This window comes from Xenopus tropicalis, chromosome 5 (genome assembly GCF_000004195.4).
Source record: "Xenopus tropicalis strain Nigerian chromosome 5, UCB_Xtro_10.0, whole genome shotgun sequence".
Lineage (NCBI taxonomy): Eukaryota > Metazoa > Chordata > Amphibia > Anura > Pipidae > Xenopus > Xenopus tropicalis.
In genome coordinates, this window is record NC_030681.2 from 15,209,919 (window position 1) to 15,229,598 (window position 19,680).

Sequence of the window (19,680 nt, forward strand, 5' to 3'; positions counted from 1 at the left end):
GATAACAGATATCTCAATAATGGATCCCATACCTGTACTTTGTCTCTGACATTTCACTAGCTGGTTGCTTTTCTTTAGAAAGTAGGAATATTGTTACGCACAATATTGTTGTTCTTTTACCTGTATTTAAATGTGCGATTTTTGCTGCTGTGTCTGTTGATTGAATTGTGGCTTGTGTCATTCATACAGAGTGAACTGAGCCCACCGATGCTGATTGAGCATCCTCTCCGCAGTTTGGTGTTATGTGCACAAGTACATGCCGGAATGTGGAGAAGAAATGGCTTTTCATTAGTGAATCAGGTAAAGGAATTTGTTTCATGTTTCTATAAGATTTAAAGCCTACAAAAGATAAAAAACTGTACTTTATATACTGTGTTTTAGAATTGTCTACTGCAGCTTCCCTTCTTGGATCTTGTTAGGCAATCTTTTAAGTGTCAATGACACCGCACATGCGCAGTGTAGTCTTGGCTAAGCTAAGGGGTCGTTGAAAATTATAAAACAGCTGTGTGCATTTCTATGTATCTGGTATAGTAGTTGATTATTAATTAGAGTATAAAGAACAAGCGAGAATGAAGATTTAGCAGGCTCACCTCACTGTAGGACTGCATATGTAGTGTTGGATGGCGGCAAGGCTAGTCGAGCACTGGTAACATGGATTCCTCCGCAGTAATCCCAGAAGGTAATACAAATTTAAAGAAAAAGCAACCATTTTATTCCAGCTTTGTTCTCTCCAAGAGAATCGGTACAGACAAGATAATACCCTTATAGCCTAATGTATTTCATTCCCTTCTGGGAACTTCATCAGAGGTTGTGGCTGCTACACAAGTGCTTGATGTGATTTAACACGTCTAGGCTATGTTTTATTGAGCTTTTGTGTATAATGCCACTTTAAATACTGGGCTTCTGAAATTATGTGTAATTGCGTCATGAACCTTTTAGATATACCCCGTCTGTTAAACTCAAGCAATGTTGTTATGGTTTAATCCTTGTTGTTTTTCTTTCCTTCACAGATTTATTACTATCACAATGTAAAATGTAGAAAAGAGATGTTTGACAAAGATATTGTCATGCTTCAGGTAACACATTTTGACTTTATTATGCAGAAATAGGCTAGATGTATAGAGGCTGTCTGTACAGAGCGACGTGCAGTCATCATACATAGTTACATAGTTACATAGTTACATAGGGTTGAAAAAAGACCTGTGTCCATCAAGTTCAACCCATCCAAGTAAACCCAGCACACCTAACCCACACCTACCAATCTATACACTCACATACATAAACTATAAATACAACCACTAGTACTAACTGTAGATATTAGTATCACAATAGCCTTGGATATTCTGATTGATCAAGAACTCATCCAGGCCCCTCTTAAAGGCATTAACAGAATCTGCCATTACCACCTCACTAGGAAGGGCATTCCATAACCTCACTGCCCTCACCGTGAAAAACCACCTACGCTGCTTCAAATGGAAACTCCTTTCCTCTAATCTAAAGGGGTGACCTCTGGTGCGTTGATTGTTTTTATGGGAAAAAAGAACCCCCCCCATCTGCCTATAATCCCCTCTAATGTACTTGTACAGAGTAATCATGTCCCCTCGCAAGCGCCTCTTTTCCAGAGAAAACAACCCCAACCTCGACAGTCTCACCTCATAGTTTAAATCTTCCATCCCCTTAACCAGTTTAGTTGCAGTCTCTGCACTCTCTCCAGCTCATTAATATCCTTCTTAAGGACTGGAGCCCAAAACTGCACTGCATACTCAAGGTGAGGCCTTACCAGGGACCTATAAAGGGGCAAAATTATGTTCTCATCCCTTGAGTCAATGCCCTTTTTTATACAAGACAGCACTTTATTTGCTTTAGTAGCCACAGAATGACCCTGCCTGGCATTAGACAACTTGTTATCAACAAAAACCCCTAGATCCTTCTCCATTAAGGATGCCCCCAACACACTACCATTCAGTAGATAGTTTGCGTTTATATTATTTCTACCAAAGTGCATAACTTTGCACTTATCAACATTGAACCTCATTTTCCAGTTTGCTGCCCAGTTATCTAATTTTGTCAAATCGCTCTGCAAAGCGGCAGCATCCTGCATGGAACTTATAGTTTTGCACAATTTAGTGTCATCATACATACATACATACATACATACATACTAGACATTTTAGGGGGAGGGGCATTACTGAATATTATATTATTACTGAATGTTTGCAAATGAGGCCAGAAGAATTGTTGATTTATTGTGCACATTAAAAGGGATTCATACTTTGTTTGTGATTTAAAAGGAGAATATACATTTGTCTCTTGCCTGGGGTCTTAGCATGTCTTTTAGCAGGGCTGGGTCTCAGGATCTTGCCCCTTTATCTTGCCGTATGGGTGTTACCCAAGTAGAAACATTAGTGTTCTATGTGAGACAAAAATGTGATAATGAGGGTTTGTATAAATCAGTATTAGTGATTAAAAAGAGGGTGGGGCTGACCCTATTAGTTTCTGATTTTCATTTCATTTTAAAGAGGGTAATAAAAATAATGATTGAAATATCCTTTTTGAAATGTAGCATTGTGTGTTCCTGTAGGCTGGAGCGTCTATGATGGATCCAAACCACTTTCTAATGATTGTGCTCAGTCGTTTCGAACTGTATCAGATTTTTAGCACTCCAGATTACGGCAAGAGATTCCGGAAAGAACACACAAATAAGGTAACTTCTATTGCATTCATTGTGTGGGGAATGTATAAGGTTACTCGTATCTGTGATGTAGTTATACTGAAGGATTATTTATAGTAGAATGCATATTAGCTATTTAGTTGACATGCCACCCATTCTCTTTCAGGATATAATTCAACAGAATAACACACTCATTGAAGAAATGCTGCATCTAATTATCATGATAGTTGGTAAGCTCTTACATGATATGGTTTGATTTTGGCATTTAATGAAGTACAGACTAGTTGATGCTAGTTTTTTAAGATTTACTTTTGTGCACTTTAGAGAAAGTGGAATCAGCTTTTTTTTTCGCACTACATATTTTGGAAATACAATAATTTGGGACCTGTAAGTAATTCTGCAGAATGATGGCCATGGAAGTCTGATGTAGTGAATTGTGTCCTAAATCTGTTTCTGTTAGGGGAAATTGTAGAGAATGCTTATTTGCTCTTCAAGGTGCCCCTGGGAGCTTAGCCTGAAGGTCAGTTAGGGTTAAGTCTGAATGGAATGAGTATTTCCTATCTATTTCCTACTTTTTATGTCTAAATTGCACTGTTTACATAGCAAATAATTCTCTCTACCATTTAAAATGTTATTCTCGTAATGTGTGGTGTGTAGGCACCATCTCAGTGCATTGTCCCTGAGTCTGAGCTTTCAGAAGGAGTCAGTGCTGCACATTAGAACTGCTTTTAATTAGCTATTTAAACAAGTTATTATTTCTCCTGCTCAAAGTAACTAAAAGAGTCATAAGCCGGTATTGGAATTTTTAGTGTTGAGTGCTATCCTGATATTTTCCACTTTTAGCAATACAGGTGTCAGGGACCTGCTGTCTTGCTCCCTTCCCATTGTTTTGCTGATCGGCTGCTGGGGAGGGGAAAGGGAGGGGGTGAAATCACTCCAACTTGCAGCACAGCAGTAAAGTGTGACTGGAGTTTATCAGAGCACAGGTCACATGGTTGTGGCACCCTGGGAAATGAAGAATATGGCTAGCCCCTAGTGCTGGGCGGTATACCGGTAAAAACCGATCACCGGTTTTTTTTTTTAAACCGAATGAATTTTCGACATACCGGTGTGCTGAATACTTCCGGGTGCGCACGTGACGTCAGCGCGCACGTGACGTCAGCGCGCACGTGACGTCAGCGCGCACGTGACGTCAGCGCGCACGTGACGTCAGCGCGCACACTCTACAAAAGCGCCATCGCTAGGACGCATTCAGAGTCGGATACCAATGTGAGCTGTCGGGGGTGCCTGGCCAGTAATTATATTTTATGTGAAGGGGATGGGTGGGGGTGGGTGGGTTATACTTATGTGAAGGGGATGGGGTTGTGTTTGGGGGGGGGTGGGATGGGGTGGGGGGTTATATTTATGTGAAGGGGATGGGGGGGTGGGTGGGTTATACTTATGTGAAGGGGATGGGGTTGTGTTTGGGGGGGGTGGGATGGGGCGGGGTGGGGGGTTATATTTATGTGAAGGGGATGGGGGGGTGTTTGGGGTGGGGTGGGGGGTGTGTGTGCGGATGGGGGGGTGTTTGGGGTGGGGGGGGTGCGTGCGGATGGGGGGGTGCGTGCGGATGGGGGGGTGTTTGGGGTGGGGTGGGGGGGTGCGTGCGGGTGGGGGGGCTGCGTGCGGATGGGGGGGTGTTTGGGGTGGCGGGGGGGGGTGCGGGTGGCGGGTGTTTGGGGTGGTCACCTAATCATGCATGGGGAAAAAAAAATACCGTCAAATACCGTGATACCGATATAATTTTGAAAAATACCGTGATATAAATTTTTGGTCATACCGCCCAGCACTACTAGCCCCATGTGAAATTTCAAAATTAAATGTAAAAAAATCTGTTTGTGTTTTTGAAAAAGGGATTTCAATGCAGAATTCTGCTGGAGAAGCTCTATTAACTGATGCATTTTGGAAAAACATGTCTTCCCCTGACGGTATTCCTTTTAAGGGGAGCTTAAATTTTTAAAAAAACAAACAAACAAACAAAAAAATAACTGAAAACGTTTGCTATATAGTGACTAAAAGGTGCAGAGTAGTCTGCTCTACCCATGAATGTGGCTGTCAATTACATTGTCTTTTACATTTCTTGAAATTTCTTATGGTCCATATTCCAGACAGAACTGCGTCCAATCAATGATTTTTTTTTTGCTGTCTGATATAGGGGAGAGATTCTGTCCTGGAGTGGGACAAGTCAGCGGAACAGATGTGATAAAACGTGAAATTATCCATCAGCTGAGCATCAAACCAATGGCCCACAGTGAACTGGTCAAGGCTTTGCCCGAGGATGTAAGTATAAGTAGACAGTCTGCCCTACATTACTCTGTAGTATAATGCAGCTGCACCTAATAAACTCACTATTCTTCTGCCTCTGTTAATTGAAATATGTTATTGAGGAAATTTTTTATCTGGATTGCACAAAATCTGAATATATGTAAAACACAGATTTATGCTACAACTTGGTCCTACAACCTACAGGACTCAAAAGGCTGAAATCCTGCTCAGCCGCAGCAACATTCCTGTGTCATAATAAATAAAGCTTCATTGTGTTTTACTTTCAGGAAAATAAGGAAACTGGAATGGAGACTGTGATTGAAACGATAGCTTCATTTAAGTAAGTCCTAACGCCTGCTTCTCTACATGCACAAAGTCATTAATTTGCAACACTAACGCATATTTTTTGCTTCCATTAAGAAAACCAGGCCTAACAGGACGTGGACTGTATGAACTGAAGCCTGAATGTACCAAGGATTTCAACCTGTTTTACTTTCATTTCTCAAGGGCCGAACAGTCCAAGGTAATTTTTCTCTTTAGCTGTAGAAAAAAAATCAAAAACACAGTTTTAATATAAACCGTCAAGGCTAGCCAAGTTTCTTGCTATGGGACTAAAATGTTAAGCTTAGTGGTTATGTTTTTTTTATGCAATGGGACCAAAATGTTAGCTTTAGCATTTAAATTTGCAAGCTAAATACAATAAACAGGGGGTCCTATTTGTGCTATTTTTCCCTCAGTGGTCTATAACATTGCATAAATGTTATAAACTTAGGCACACATGATACATCTCGGAACTCTGCATCCCCCCCACGTGTGTGTTCACATGGGCTTGATGTGTCCCTCCTTCCAATGTATGTTTATTAAAGGAGAAGGAAAGGCTAATAAAGAGTTAATCTCAAGCTGCAGGCACAACTTCAGTTCTCTCAATAGTGCCCTTAAGTCTCCCCATATTTCTCCTGCTGAGCTGTGTAAAGAATGTTCCCATAATGCCTCGCTCCTGCACCAAGACCAGTGTACATGCTCAGTTAGACCATGAGTCAGCTTCCTGCTGATTCACTCAGATCCACATTCCTAAGGGGGGGGAGGGAGTTCTTAGCATTCTTGAGGTAGCGGGGAGCAAGGGGGGGAGAGAGCTGCGTGTCTCTAGCACAGGAAAACAAAGAGACAACAAATCCTGTATCTTTTGACAGAGAACTCAGTGCAGCATTACTGTAAGTGCTTATAGCTGTATTTACATAGACCCTTCTGATAAAGCTTACTGAGTTTTTACCTTTCCTTCTCCTTTAACAAAAATGTAATTGCTATTGATAGCTGTATTTGTTTATTCCTTTCTGTCCTCTGTTATTATTGGTATTTTCTTACATTATGCATGATCATTTTTACATTGGAATAAAGTTGTAAGCATCATCCTCAATTCTTGAATGGGTATAGAAGTGAGATTTCTTTTTTGTATTTTGCTGTTCCTTACAGGCAGAGGAGGCCCAGCGCAAACTGAAGAGGCAGATTGGCGAAGATACAGGTGCGTTACTTATAATTAATAGTTGTGTGGAACCAAACAGTAATTTAAAATGATGTAAATGTGGCTAATAAAGGGCTAGGTCTCAAGCTATTTATTTTTATATGTTTTTAAAGGGGAACTGCTATATTTGATATACTTAACTTACTGCACTGTCCTAAAGGTTCAGCATCTTTGTAACAGTGATCATCTAGGTCTTCAAAGCTGTGCACAGCTGAGCTCCCCTTCTTGCATTCTGTTAGAAGTGTCAGTGACACTGCACATGCTCATTGTGCTCTGTGCATCTGTAGAGAAGCTTAGGGGTCATTGCAAATCAAGCATAAAATTGGGTTCATCTGTCACAGAAGCTTGAAACTAAAAAAAACTGTAATAAAAAAATTAAATGTAGGGTTTATAGCATCATAAAAAAGATTGGAAAGAAATGAAACCAAAACTGTACTCAAAATTCTTTTGTGTTTCAGCTCTCCCTCCACCGGTGCTGCCTCCGTTCTGTCCGCTATTTGCCAGTTTGATTAACATTCTTCAATCAGATGTCATGCTGTGCATCATGGGAACTGTATTGCAATGGGCAGTAGAGCCAAATGGATACGCATGGTCGGAATCCATGCTTCAAAGGGTATGCACTAGTTACTTTTGTGCTGTTAAAGGGGAATCCATACCCAGGATTATTAAAAAAATATATTGTTCTAGTAATAATGAAACACTGCCATTTTGAATACTAAATGGCATGCACGCATGCTAAGTTACATCTACTAATAAATAGACGGAGATGTGTCTTTTACCTCTACATCCTTCTTAGTTAGCAGCCTTGTTCCAACAAAAGTGTTGGATACATCAGTGCATTACATTTGCAAATCTCAAACACAAACCTTAATAATAGCTAGCTAGCATCATCTATACATTTGACTCCATGCATCTAAATACATTTATCAGCATTTTAATTGGGGGATTTATGTTTGTTAAGTATACTGAAAAAATTCTGGTTCCAACTAGAAAAAAACAATTACTTTCAAATTTGATCTCAACTTAATTTCTTTGCGGGATGTGGAAATTGTATGTGGGACACTCTTCCTGCCATATGGTGAATTGGCTATGGTTATTGGTTATGGTTATTCCTTTTGGACTGAGAAAAACCACTGTTGAGGCTTCCCATCAGTCTGTATGGAGTTCATCTGAGGGGATGGCTTCTGACTTTTTTTTATATTTAATTTTGAAATTACATATGGGGCTAGCCATATTCTTCATTTCCCAGGGTGCCACAGCCATGTGACCTGTGCTCTGATAAACTTCAGTCACACTTTTCTACTGCGCTGCAAGTTGGAGTGATATCCCCCCTCCCCCCCAGCAGCTGATCAGCAGAACAATGGGAAGGGAGCAAGATAGCAGCTCCCAGTAGGTATCAGAATAGCACTCAATAGTGAGAAATAGTAAGAAATCCAAGTCCAACAATAGAAACAGTAGGTTAGCTGAAAGCAGTTCTAATGTGTAGCGCTGGCTGAAAGCTCAGACTCAGGCACAATGCACTGAGATGGCGCCTACACACCAATATTACAGCTACAAATACATTTGTTGGTACAAGAATAAAATGTTAAATGGCAGAGTGAATTATTTGCTATGTAACGGTGTAATTTAGAAATTAAAAGTACCCTTATAAAAATATCCCTTTAAGTAACCCTTTCTAAACTATAGTGTGGAATATTTGTATTTTATATATAGTTTAATTTTTCCAGGTTTTGCATCTGATTGGGATGGCATTGCAAGAAGAGCACCAGCACTTACAGAATATCAGTGAGGACAACATTGTCACCTTTAATTTCACGGAAAAGATCTCAAGTAGGTTGGAACAGAGTTGGTGAAAAATGTGTGGGAAGTTTTAGGCTGCAGTCTTCTGTACATATCCAGATCAGCCCGAATAGATTTCTCTGATGAAGGGCTTGACCTCAAATCGTGTCAACTTTCCTTTTATGTAGTTTCGATAAAACCACAATAAGTTGTCGACAGTACAGCAGACATCTTTAGCCCTAAGGCAATAGTACATGGTAGGATTGTCATCTGCGGTCAAATCTCCTCTACCATGGGCAACAAATCTCCTTAGAGTGCCTTGCCAATGCAGTGATCTGCCTTAAAGTGATACTGACATGAAAAAACTACTTTTTAAAATAGTAATCTACGTAAAAAGTTACCTATAGGTCATGTTGATCACTTTTCGCTGATAGGGCTGCTTTTATAAGTAATTGTTACTTGAAGTTCCTAAACCTGACTGTTTTGCCAACCTGACTGTCCCTTCTCAGCCTGTCAGTTATAGCTTCTAATGCTAACGGCCTCCTGCTGCACAAATATGGCAGCCCCCTCATAGAGGAACATGGAGGATCAGATAGGGAATATAAAAGCATCAGGTGAATACTTGTGGCAAAATTATAAATAGCATGGGAAGTCATTATTATTGCAGATGTAAAAAATGTTTCATTTCTGGTGTCAGTATCTCTTTAATCGCAGGAAATTGTTCCCTTAACATTTTCCCATGAGTAAGACAGATTACCCTGAGTAATATGTTTTAGTTGCAGGATCACAATGTTAGTCACTGGCAAGTTATTTTTGGGAGATTTGTTGCCCTCAGTAGTGCAGATTTACCCACAGGCATCTAATCTTACCCAGTACCATTGCCCTTAAAGAAGTAACAGCTTCTTAGGTAGCTGGGTTATTGGGCTGCTTTACGTAAATATAACCAGCTGTGGTATCATATTGGTCCAAATGCAGCCCATAAATACCACTGTCCCCAATCCACTGTCCCCTATCCATTGATGTTGCTTGAACATGAGCACAATCCTGTGAAGTGGACTTCCTTGACAAAGCTATTCAGCAGGGAGGGATAAGGAGAGTTTTAAGCTTACAACACAAAATTAAAGTCAAATCTCCTGCACACCATGGCCACCAAGTTTTAAGTATGTTTATTTCATTTTATTAAAAAAATACTGTAAGCTTTTGCTGTTGTGGGGATTGAACCCTATTTTCTTGTACATCACTATATAGGGCCTGGGGAAGTCCCAAATGCATCACCAAGCATCTTGGCTATGTTAGAAACATTGCAAAATGCAGCACACTTGGAAGTGCATAAGGATATGATACGCTGGATATTAAAGGTGTGTATTTAAGAACAATTTTTAGTTATCTTTTTAATTAAGTTTAAGCTCTTGGTGCTGAATATTTTATAAGTAGTATAAAATATATAAGTAAATAAATATGGATATGCTTGGCACTATTTTTTCTTTCTTGTTCCAGATGGTCAGTAACATTAAAAAAATCAGAGAAAATCCATCTACAAGCCCAGTCGTTGAAACAGAGGGCAGTGTTTTGGAGGAGGTATTTTTATTCTTATACTTCTACAAATACATTTTTACATACATTTAATTAATTGAGTTAATTGTTTTAATATTAATAGAAGAGCGGATAGCAAAGAAAGAAGACAGTGCAAAATCAAGTACATAATACAAAAAAATAAAATTATATATATATATATATATATATAATTATGTCATTGGTGGTCAGTGGGTAATCTGATTGGTTGCGCCCCGTGCGTACTGACGTCACACGTACGCACGGGGTGTAACCTCATAAAAGGGAGGACGCAGTGAGGAGCCGGAGGATGCAGGGGGGAACGGGGGGGAGCAGGAAGCAGTGGGGAACGGGCCATAGTATGAGGACACTGAGGGAGGACCACCAATGGTTTTGGGGGCCCTGGGCTGGCTACCAATGTTTTAGGGGGTCCCTGCCCTGGCACCAATGCAAACCTTGACCCCTGGCTACCAATGTTTTTTTTCTTTCCCCTCAAATAGAATACTCGTGATAAAGACAAAGCAGAGAGGAAAAGAAAAGCTGAGATTGCCAGGCTCCGTAGAGAGAAGATTATGGCTCAGATGTCAGAAATGCAGCGACATTTCATCGATGAAAATAGGGAGCTTTTTCAACAGACGACTGATGAGTTAAATGCTTCGACTTCCACTGCATACGATCACAGGTTAAGCTTTTAGTATGTTATAGAATGGCCTACATTTGGCAAATTGGCCAAATTGGTCAGTTTGGTCAGTTTTTTTTTTATTATCACTGAAACTCCGAGGTGGCTTCTAAAAGCCTCATGTTTTACATGTTATTTATTAATACATATGTTTCAGTCAAATAATAGAAATTACATCACTGAGTACCGATTCTAAGTAAAAGCGCCATTTCTAAGAATACAATTTACAAGGTATTCATGGCTCTTGTTTATTATACATATAAATTAGAAAAAGTGATTCTTTATAGTTATTTGAAAATGAAATTGCAACTACAAGTAGCTTCTCTCTGTCCTTTGCTATTGCGATGTAAAACAATGTGTCAGAAATAAACTCCCCTCCAACCAAGACTTCAGAAGGAAAGGTATTTTACTGCCAATAGATTAGCCACATTAGTGCAAGCTAGAACCCTAAATTGATTCTTAAACAGCCCTAAAAGCACCCCCTGTTTGTTTAAGATAGCAGCTGCCATTGTATCTTGGTCTCCGTAGCTTCCTAGCTGCTAGCTTTTAGCTGCTGGTAGCTCAGATTACACAGAGTTGGGAGGGGGAGCGAATTCTGATGAGTGGGGGAGCAGGAGAAGGGAGGAAGAGAGCAGAGAGCTGCACAGACTTGTGCCTGTGCTTAAAGATTTTTCTGAGAGCAGGAAGTCTGACACTGAAGAACATGTATACACAAAAAAGAAAATAAATCCTGTGTTTCTTTTGATAGAGCAGCTTTGTTTATGACTGTATTTACATAGACCTTTCTGATAAAGCTTACTTAAAGTAGTTTTTACCTTTCCTTCTCCTTTAAAGTGCATTGGAATACCGATAATCCACTTTTCTTCTTAGTTTTTCTGCCTTTGCTGTTTTAAAAATGTTTGCTTGAATCTATTTCAAAAAGTCTCTCACAACACATTTCATTGCTTAAAAATGAATCCTGATGTCATTGGTCCTACTCTTTGTTCAAACAGCTGTCATGCAATGATGGACACCAAACTTGTCGCTTTGGGTCCTCACCAAACCCGAATCAGTGAACCAAGGCAGCTGGTTACTTGCATCCTGTGTCAAGAAGAGCAAGCTTTCACAGTGGACAACAAAGCCATGGTTCTTGCAGCTTTTATTCAGAGATCGACGGTATTCTCCAAGAACAGGAGCAGAGTCATTACAGATCCAGGTAACCAATCAGACACTTCTGTAGTAACTTAAACATGGGGTTTTAATTATCATTGCTAAAATACTAAATTATTAGATCAAAAATATAATTGCTAAAATAAACTTTGTGGAGACTGAATGTTTTGCACCTATGGAAATTATCATTTGTGTTTTTCCTTTTGCTTAGCATTGGGGGACATTGGTATCGGGTTAACGGACATGTAAACCCTGCATTTTCCTAGGATGTATATAAGTTGACCACATCCCCTGCTCCACCCAAACCACACAATTTGTATTGCATATATCTCCTCTGTTTGCCAGCACCATCACATTTTCCTCCAATAAATAGCAGCTTTCACCCAGCAGCCATTTTCCTTCTCACACATACTCCATGTTATTGACATCTGGAAACAGCACGTGTGCTGTGAAGTTCATGCATTGAAGCAGGCTTACACAGGCAGATCTGACTTTGATAAAAAGTTCTGCTTGGATTGAGCTCTGTAATGGTTAAGCAGAGCTCAGGAGTGGAGGTTAGGAGAAAAAAACATTGCCATCTTTTTATTGGCTGCTAGACTGGAGAGTGTGTTTGGTAACCTGAGTTGAGAAGAACTGAGCATGCTCAATAAGCAAAAAGCCAAAGTCAATTCCTAAGGGGGGGCACGTGGGTTAGAGGAGGAGAAGGAATCCTAAGTGATTTAGTGCTTTTAACAACAGAAGTGTCAGGTATTTATAGATTTCAAAAAGTCTGTTCACTGATAACTTTTTTTTGTGGGGGTTAACATCCTCTAAAGCCTCCAGGCTTGAAGGATGGGCACTAACTGTTAAAATAAATCCCTGCATTTGTTACTTTTAGGACCTCACCTCACCCCCCTTTCCAGTTTGTATTTTGTGCCCCCAGAGGAAGGAGATTAATTCTACTTTTGCAACTTTTTGTTTTGTTTGTGTTAAGAAAGGCTGGCAGCCTTCTGAAAGGCACTTTCAGGTATATTTTACTTGGAGTGACCAGAAGCTAATGGTCATAATATCCAATTTATTTGTATATAAGAAAGGGAATAAATATGGCTCCCTAACATGGGCAACACATGTTTTTATAATTATCAAATTGGGGTAGCATGATAGCCTTAGTGGAAAACCACAAATCATGTTTGCGGCATGAGAGGAAAAGTCCCAAGGGAATTTTGCAGCTTTCCCCGAAACATAGCCACCCACAGTGCTGTCACCCAAGGTCTGCTGCAGATGAAATGCTGATACATTATTCACAACTGAATAGACAAACATTATGTAGCCTTACTGGGGCTGTAGTTTAGATTCTCATATGCGCACTGGCATTCCACTCAATTGTTTTAATTGCAGCATCCCTCACTGAAAAGCCACATAACATAGTTGGCCACAGCAGCATTGCCAAATGCCCACAGGGCTGTACCTTTAGCTCATGTTGATATAACCAAGTGGTGATATGTACAGTATAAGAGAGATAATAATGCAAACACTTGGGGGCTTCCTGCCCATACGTCTTTCTGTTAACTGTTTTTCTTAGAAACGGTGAATCTGTATATATGTTATTAATAGTAATGCCTTAACCCGTTTATTTTATATAGAAAAATATGACCCGCTGTGCATGCACCCAGACTTGGCTTGTGGCACTCACACAGGAAGCTGTGGACATATAATGCACGCTCACTGCTGGCAGAGGTAAACTATTGCATTTCTTATAGCCTGTATGTGTTGCAAACACAGAAGCAGAGTTTAATGTTATTTCTCATGAAAAATGCACTAATATTTTATGTAAGTTTCTTTTTAGCAAGAAAGTAATTTTAGCATTATACCAGATGTGCACTAGTGTTGTGTCTTTCATTCATCTTTAGTCCATATAATACATAGATACATAATTACAGAGTCAATTGTTGAAATAGAAGTACAGGTATGGGACCTGTTACCCAGAATGCTCAGGACCCGGGGTATTCCGAATAGGGGATATTTCCAAATTTGGATCTCATTACTTGTCTACTAAAAATCATTTAAATATTATAGAAACCCTTGTTTTGAAGATAGTCTTGTTTTGCCTCCAATAAGGATTAATTATATCTTAGTTGGGATCAAGTACAGGTACTGTTTTATTATTACAGAGAAAAGGGAATCATTTAACCATTAAATAAACCCAATAGGATTGTTCTGCCCCCAATAAGGGGTAATTATATCTTAGTTGGGATCAAGTACAGGCACTGTTTTATTATTACAGAGAAAAGGGAATCATTTAACCATTAAATAAACCCAATAGGGCTGTTCTGCCCCCAATAAGGGGTAATTATATCTTAGCTGGGATCAAGTACAGGTACTGTTTTATTATTACAGAGAAAAGGGAATCATTTAACCATTAAATAAACCCAATAGGACTGTTCTGCCCCCAATAAGGGGTAATTATATCTTAGTTGGGATCAAGTACAGGTACTGTTTTATTATTACAGAGAAAAGGGAATCATTTAACCATTAAATAAACCCAATAGGGCTGTTCTGCCCCCAATAAGGGGTAATTATATCTTAGTTGGGATCAAGTACAGGTACTGATTTATAATTTCTACCACATACATTAGATTTTGGGATAATGCAAAGCTTGCTTTGATAAGTTTAAACACAATGGTAACTGCGAGTATACTTTAATTGTGGATTAGTTGAGCTCTTATGGTGACTAATGCAAGTCTTCTGTAGGTACTTTGATGCTGTGCAAGCCAAGGAGCAGAGAAGGCAGCAGCGCTTACGGGTACATACTAGCTACGATGTGGAAAATGGTGAATTTCTCTGCCCCCTCTGTGAGTGTCTAAGTAACACCGTCATCCCCATGCTTCCACCACCAAGAAGTTTATACCACAGGTTAGATTTGTTTTTAATATCTTCAGTATGTTTTAATGTATGATTTGTCTCCTAAAAATAAATATGAACCTGTACAAACAAGTCTGATTATTTGGTTATGTAAACATGTTTATTTTAACCCAAAATCAGCTTCCTGTTTTGTGTGCTGTGTAAACTTGGAGGTGCTTATTTGACACATTCAGGCAGTGTACGCTAAAGGTGGCCAAGCGAGCAAATCTTCTCCCGATATCGGGAGAATCCAGGCTAATTAGGTCGTAACAACGGGTATAGGTAAAGTCGGTTTGGGGACCGCATCAAAGATCCGACTAGATTTTTAACCTGCCCGATCGATATCTGCCCAATTTCAGGCCAGATATCGGTCGGGCAGGCCCGTCGGTAGTAGCTGCCGATATCGGTCCCGTGTATGGGCACCTTAAGGAATGATTATAGTGTATGTTTATATGTAGGGCTCATTTGCAAACCCCAGAGCAGTGTGCAATGCAATTAGTTCCCTGTCCCACAAGCCCAGAACAGAGTGCAAAAACCTGTGCTGATACATCACTGTGGACACAGGCTGTGCTGTATTGATGAGGGGCAGAAGGTTGAGAAAACCCGAGTTTGCAGGTCATTCAAAAGGAGCAGCAAGTAAGTGCATGGGCCCTAAGGGGTATATTCTTGCACAACTTCTGTCTGGTATCAGCACAGTTTTTCATTAGACCACATATAATATCAGAAACCAGTGGCAGAACCCAGGGGAACAGGGCTCCCTGAACAATGTGGGTTCTCCCTCTCCATGGTTTACAGCTTCTCTTCATCATCAGCAGATTAATGAGCAGCTAAGCGAGAGGAGGGAATGTATGAGTTATGCCACTGGCAGGAAAAACTTATTCTTACTGGGTCAGTTCATCCCATGGTGACTGTTATGAACACTGAGTTGCTTAGATATAGTATTTCTTCTATATTGACTTCCTTTAGTGACTCTTCCTTACCTAACCAGGCTTAAAAAGGGATTTAGTCTTTAAGCCATAATGAATTGTTTGTCCCAGGATTCATCTACTTGACTGCATCCTATTCCTTGTTATGGGTAAATCTTCTCACGTACAGCTAATTCTTTCACAGGTTGGATTTCTCTGATCAGCCTGATTTAGCAGAATGGGTTAGCACTACTTCTCAGCAACTCAAAGCATTGTGTGCGCTGCATGCAGAGAAAAGCAGTTCAGGTGAGTTCAGAAAAGAGGAGCCTAATACCAATATTACCAAAATAAAGGGATTGATTTTTGTGAACAGCTTTTCTTTACTCTCTGCAGCTGGTTCAGATTCCGAGATGCCAGCACAAGTGGATATTCCTGAAGGTTTCCGGCCTGATTTCCAACCAAAGTATGATGATTATATCTTCTGTTTTGCATTAATGTCTGCCCATCCTTTTACGTCATGCAGAACTTAACCCATATATACACTGCAATGTGACTTTATAAAATAAAATCAAGCGTAGGTAAATGGTTAATTAACTCTCAACTTCCTTTACATCATTTAGAAATCCATACTCAGAGAGCATTAGGGAGATGCTGACAACATTCGGGACGGCAACATATAAGGTTGGGCTGAATGTGCACCCAAACGAGCAGGACCCAAGGGTCCCAATTATGTGCTGGGGAAGCTGTGCGTACACGATACAAACAATTGGTAAGAATTCCCCTTAACTTTTAAAATGTTATAGAATATCCTATTCATTTGCAATTGGTCTTCATTTTTTATTATTTTCAAATTATTTGCCTTCCTCTTCTACATCTTTCCAGCTTTCAAATGGGGGTCACTGACCCCGGCAGCCAAAGACTATTGCTCTATGAACTTAAAATTTTATTATTATTGTTAATTTTAATTCCTTGTCTTTCTATTCAGACCTTCTCCTATTCATATAGGAAATATATACAGGTATCAGACCCCTTATCCGGAAACCCATTATCCAGAAAGTTCCGAATTACGGAAAGGCCATCTCCCATAAACTCCATTGTAATTAAATAATTCACATTTTTAAAAATGATTTCCTTTTTCTCTGTAATAATAAAACAGTACCTGTACTTGATCCCAACTAAGATATAATTAACCCCTTATTGGGGCAGAACAGCCCTATTGGGTTTATTTCATGGTTAAATGATTCCCTTTTCTCTGTAATAATAAAACAGTACCTGTACTTGATCCCAACTAAGATATAATTACCCCCTTATTGGGGCAGAACAGCCCTATTGGGTTTATTTAATGGTTAAATGATTCCCTTTTCTCTGTAATAATAAAACAGTACCTGTACTTGATCCCAACTAAGATATAATTACCCCTTATTGGGGGCAGAACAGCCCTATTGGGTTTATTTCATGGTTAAATGATTCCCTTTTCTCTGTAATAATAAAACAGTACCTGTACTTGATCCCAACTAAGATATAATTACCCCTTATTGGGGGCAGAACAGCCCTATTGGGTTTATTTAATGGTTAAATTATTCCCTTTTCTCTGTAATAATAAAACAGTACCTGTACTTGATCCCAACTAAGATATAATTACCCCTTATTGGGGGCAGAACAGCCCTATTGGGTTTATTTCATGGTTAAATGATTCCCTTTTCTCTGTAATAATAAAACAGTACCTGTACTTGATCCCAACTAAGATATAATTACCCCTTATTGGAACCAAAATAATCCTATTGGAATTAATTACTGTTTATATTATTTTTTTAGTAGACTTAGGGGCTGATTTACTAAGACACGAATTCGAATCCGAATTGGAAAAATTCCGATTGGAAAACGAACATTTTGCGATTTTTTCGGCGCCTTTACGACTTTTCGGAAATTATCGCAACTTTTTCGTTACCAATACGATTTGCGCGAAAAACCGCGAGTTTTTCGTAGCCATTACGACTTGCGCGAAAAAACGCGGGTTTTTTGTAGCCATTCCGAAAGTTGCGCAAAATCTGGCGAGTTTTTCGTAGCGTTAAAACTTGCGCGAAAAGTCGCGCCTTTTTCGTAGCGTTAAAACTTAAAAGGCGCAACGTTTCACGCAAGTTTTAACTCTACGAAAAAATCGCGACTTTTCGCGCAAGTTTTAACGCTACGAAAAAATCGCCAGATTTTGCGCAACTTTCGGAATGGCTACGAAAAACTCACGTTTTTTCGCAAAAATCGTATTGGTAACGAAAAAGTCGCGATAATTTCCGAAAAAATTGCAAAATACCGATCATTACGAAAAAAACGCAATCGGACGCATTCGGCCCGTTCGTGGGTTAGTAAATGTGCCCCTTAGGGTAGGAGATCTGAATTACGGAAAGTCCCCTTATCCGGAAAACCACAGGTCCCAAGCATTCTGGATAATGGGTCCCATACCTGTATTTCAGTCTCTCATTCAAAACACTGCCTGGTTGCTAGGGTAAACAGGACCCTAGCAACCAGATAGATGCTAAAATTCCAAACTGGAGAGCTAAACAACCCCTTTAACAATGAGATTGGTTTTAAAAATTTTACTCAGATCTCTACTGTTGCTCTTTATAGAACGCATTTTGGCAGATGAAGAGAGGCCGTTATTTGGGAACTTGCCATGCAGACAGGTACTGTACTCCTTCAGCCAGTTTCCTGGTGCTTATATTCAGCGTCATATTGCTTTAGTGCTGCTTTGTTTTTATGCACATGCATAGATGTAATATAAGCTTAAAATCCAGTATATTTTCTCATCTAGTTTACTTTTCCATTTAAGGATGACTGCCTAAAATCACTGAGCAGATTTGCTGCAGCACATTGGACAGTGTGCCCTCTTCCTGTGATGGAAAAACACTTTAGTCGTCTATTTGAAAGTAAGAATATGTGACAAATGTATGTAAATCTATAATGTTGAATGCCGATAGATATCTGTGGTTTTAATCTGGCAGCTGCGATGGAAAAGATTCCTTTAAAGAAACAGTAACACCAAAAAATAAAAATGTTTCTCGGGCTATGCATAGACACAGGCCGAGAATCTGCCCCTACACTTCAAAGATCTTATTGTTGTGCTTGTACCCTGTGTCATTGCATTGGTACGGGTGTAGAATCTGCCCCGTGTGGCATCAGCAGTAAAGGGAAATTATTTGTTTGGTCTGCTTCTAATGGAAAGTCCATCAAGGTGATTGCTTCATTGTGTTCTCAAAGTAGTGTCAAAGAACTCAGTCTTTATCCTGACCTTGATTGTATTATTGAGAAAATTTTTCATCCACTCTCCATTGGGTGCAATCATGTGCTTTGGGCATTAGTGAGTTAAATATAAAATAGTCTACTCTGCTTTTTAATCCCCATAGAACAGCAACCACCCAGTGACTTTTGAAGTTCCAGGCCATAAACTTATGATGTTGGGTCAGAAAAGTGTAAGAGGCAGGCAGTAAGGACAGATGCCAGATAACAATAGGACAATTGTAGTGCAAATCAATATTCACAATGTGTTTTTTGTATTAAATACACACCGATTATGCCCAGCTTTTTAAATATAAACACACACAAGGCTTATTTGTTCTCCATGTTCTCCACGCAGATCTTAGTATTTCCCACCTGATCCATGAGTCCAGGAGGTTTGCCTTACTCAGCGCTAGCCTAGCCCTTCTATCCCACCCTGTGGGGGGGAAATCTTCTATTTATATATGGAGTGGCAGGTCAATGTGAGGGTGGGTCAGTGCAGGCGCATATCTGTGGTGCAAACAATAGGATCATTCTGCTGTTTCATTACAAATCACAACTAATGTGATGTAATGGTTAAAGCTCCTGTACCTGCAATGATACAGTTCCTTTTTTTTTAAAAGATTTTATTTTGCATGTTTTTTATTACAAACAGTTAAACAGTAGAAAACATATTAAAGATGAAAAAAGAGAAGGGGGAGATAGAGAAGAAAAAAGGGGGGGGGAAGGGGTGAGGCTAAGGTAGCAGTTCTGGCTCTACAGATTTAAAATTTGTTCATATTCACCTACTTTATAGGTTTAGCCACGTATCCCATATGGCGTTAAATTTTTCGGGGCATCCCCTTGCTAGATAAGTCAGTTTCTGGCTGGGGAGTGAGTCATCCACCAATTTTCGCCAAAATTGGAAGGGTGGAGGGTCTAAGGACTTCCAATGCATTAGGATGGATTTTTTAGCATAGTAGAGCAGCTGCAG

General features: G+C 39.7%; 1 protein-coding gene across 3 annotated transcripts in view; it reads left to right on the forward strand.

The window, feature by feature from the left end:
- ubr2 (ubiquitin protein ligase E3 component n-recognin 2) overlaps positions 1-19,680 on the forward strand; it is a 61,394-nt gene that overhangs the window by 28,536 nt on the left and 13,178 nt on the right. For 2 of the 3 annotated variants that reach the window (XM_031902909.1, XM_031902908.1), the window contains exons 17-36: positions 190-300; positions 1,011-1,076; positions 2,582-2,704; positions 2,838-2,901; positions 4,866-4,990; positions 5,263-5,315; positions 5,396-5,498; positions 6,446-6,494; positions 6,953-7,107; positions 8,222-8,324; positions 9,522-9,631; positions 9,771-9,851; positions 10,325-10,506; positions 11,496-11,698; positions 13,275-13,368; positions 14,383-14,544; positions 15,643-15,900; positions 16,058-16,206; positions 18,060-18,115; positions 18,262-18,358. In XM_031902909.1, coding sequence (XP_031758769.1) covers positions 190-300; positions 1,011-1,076; positions 2,582-2,704; positions 2,838-2,901; positions 4,866-4,990; positions 5,263-5,315; positions 5,396-5,498; positions 6,446-6,494; positions 6,953-7,107; positions 8,222-8,324; positions 9,522-9,631; positions 9,771-9,851; positions 10,325-10,506; positions 11,496-11,698; positions 13,275-13,368; positions 14,383-14,544; positions 15,643-15,900; positions 16,058-16,206; positions 18,060-18,115; positions 18,262-18,358 — 2,344 coding nt within the window. The remainder of the gene's footprint in view (positions 1-189; positions 301-1,010; positions 1,077-2,581; positions 2,705-2,837; positions 2,902-4,865; positions 4,991-5,262; positions 5,316-5,395; positions 5,499-6,445; positions 6,495-6,952; positions 7,108-8,221; positions 8,325-9,521; positions 9,632-9,770; positions 9,852-10,324; positions 10,507-11,495; positions 11,699-13,274; positions 13,369-14,382; positions 14,545-15,642; positions 15,901-16,057; positions 16,207-18,059; positions 18,116-18,261; positions 18,359-19,680) is intronic. The other variant, XM_002934690.5, reaches the window with a different exon arrangement.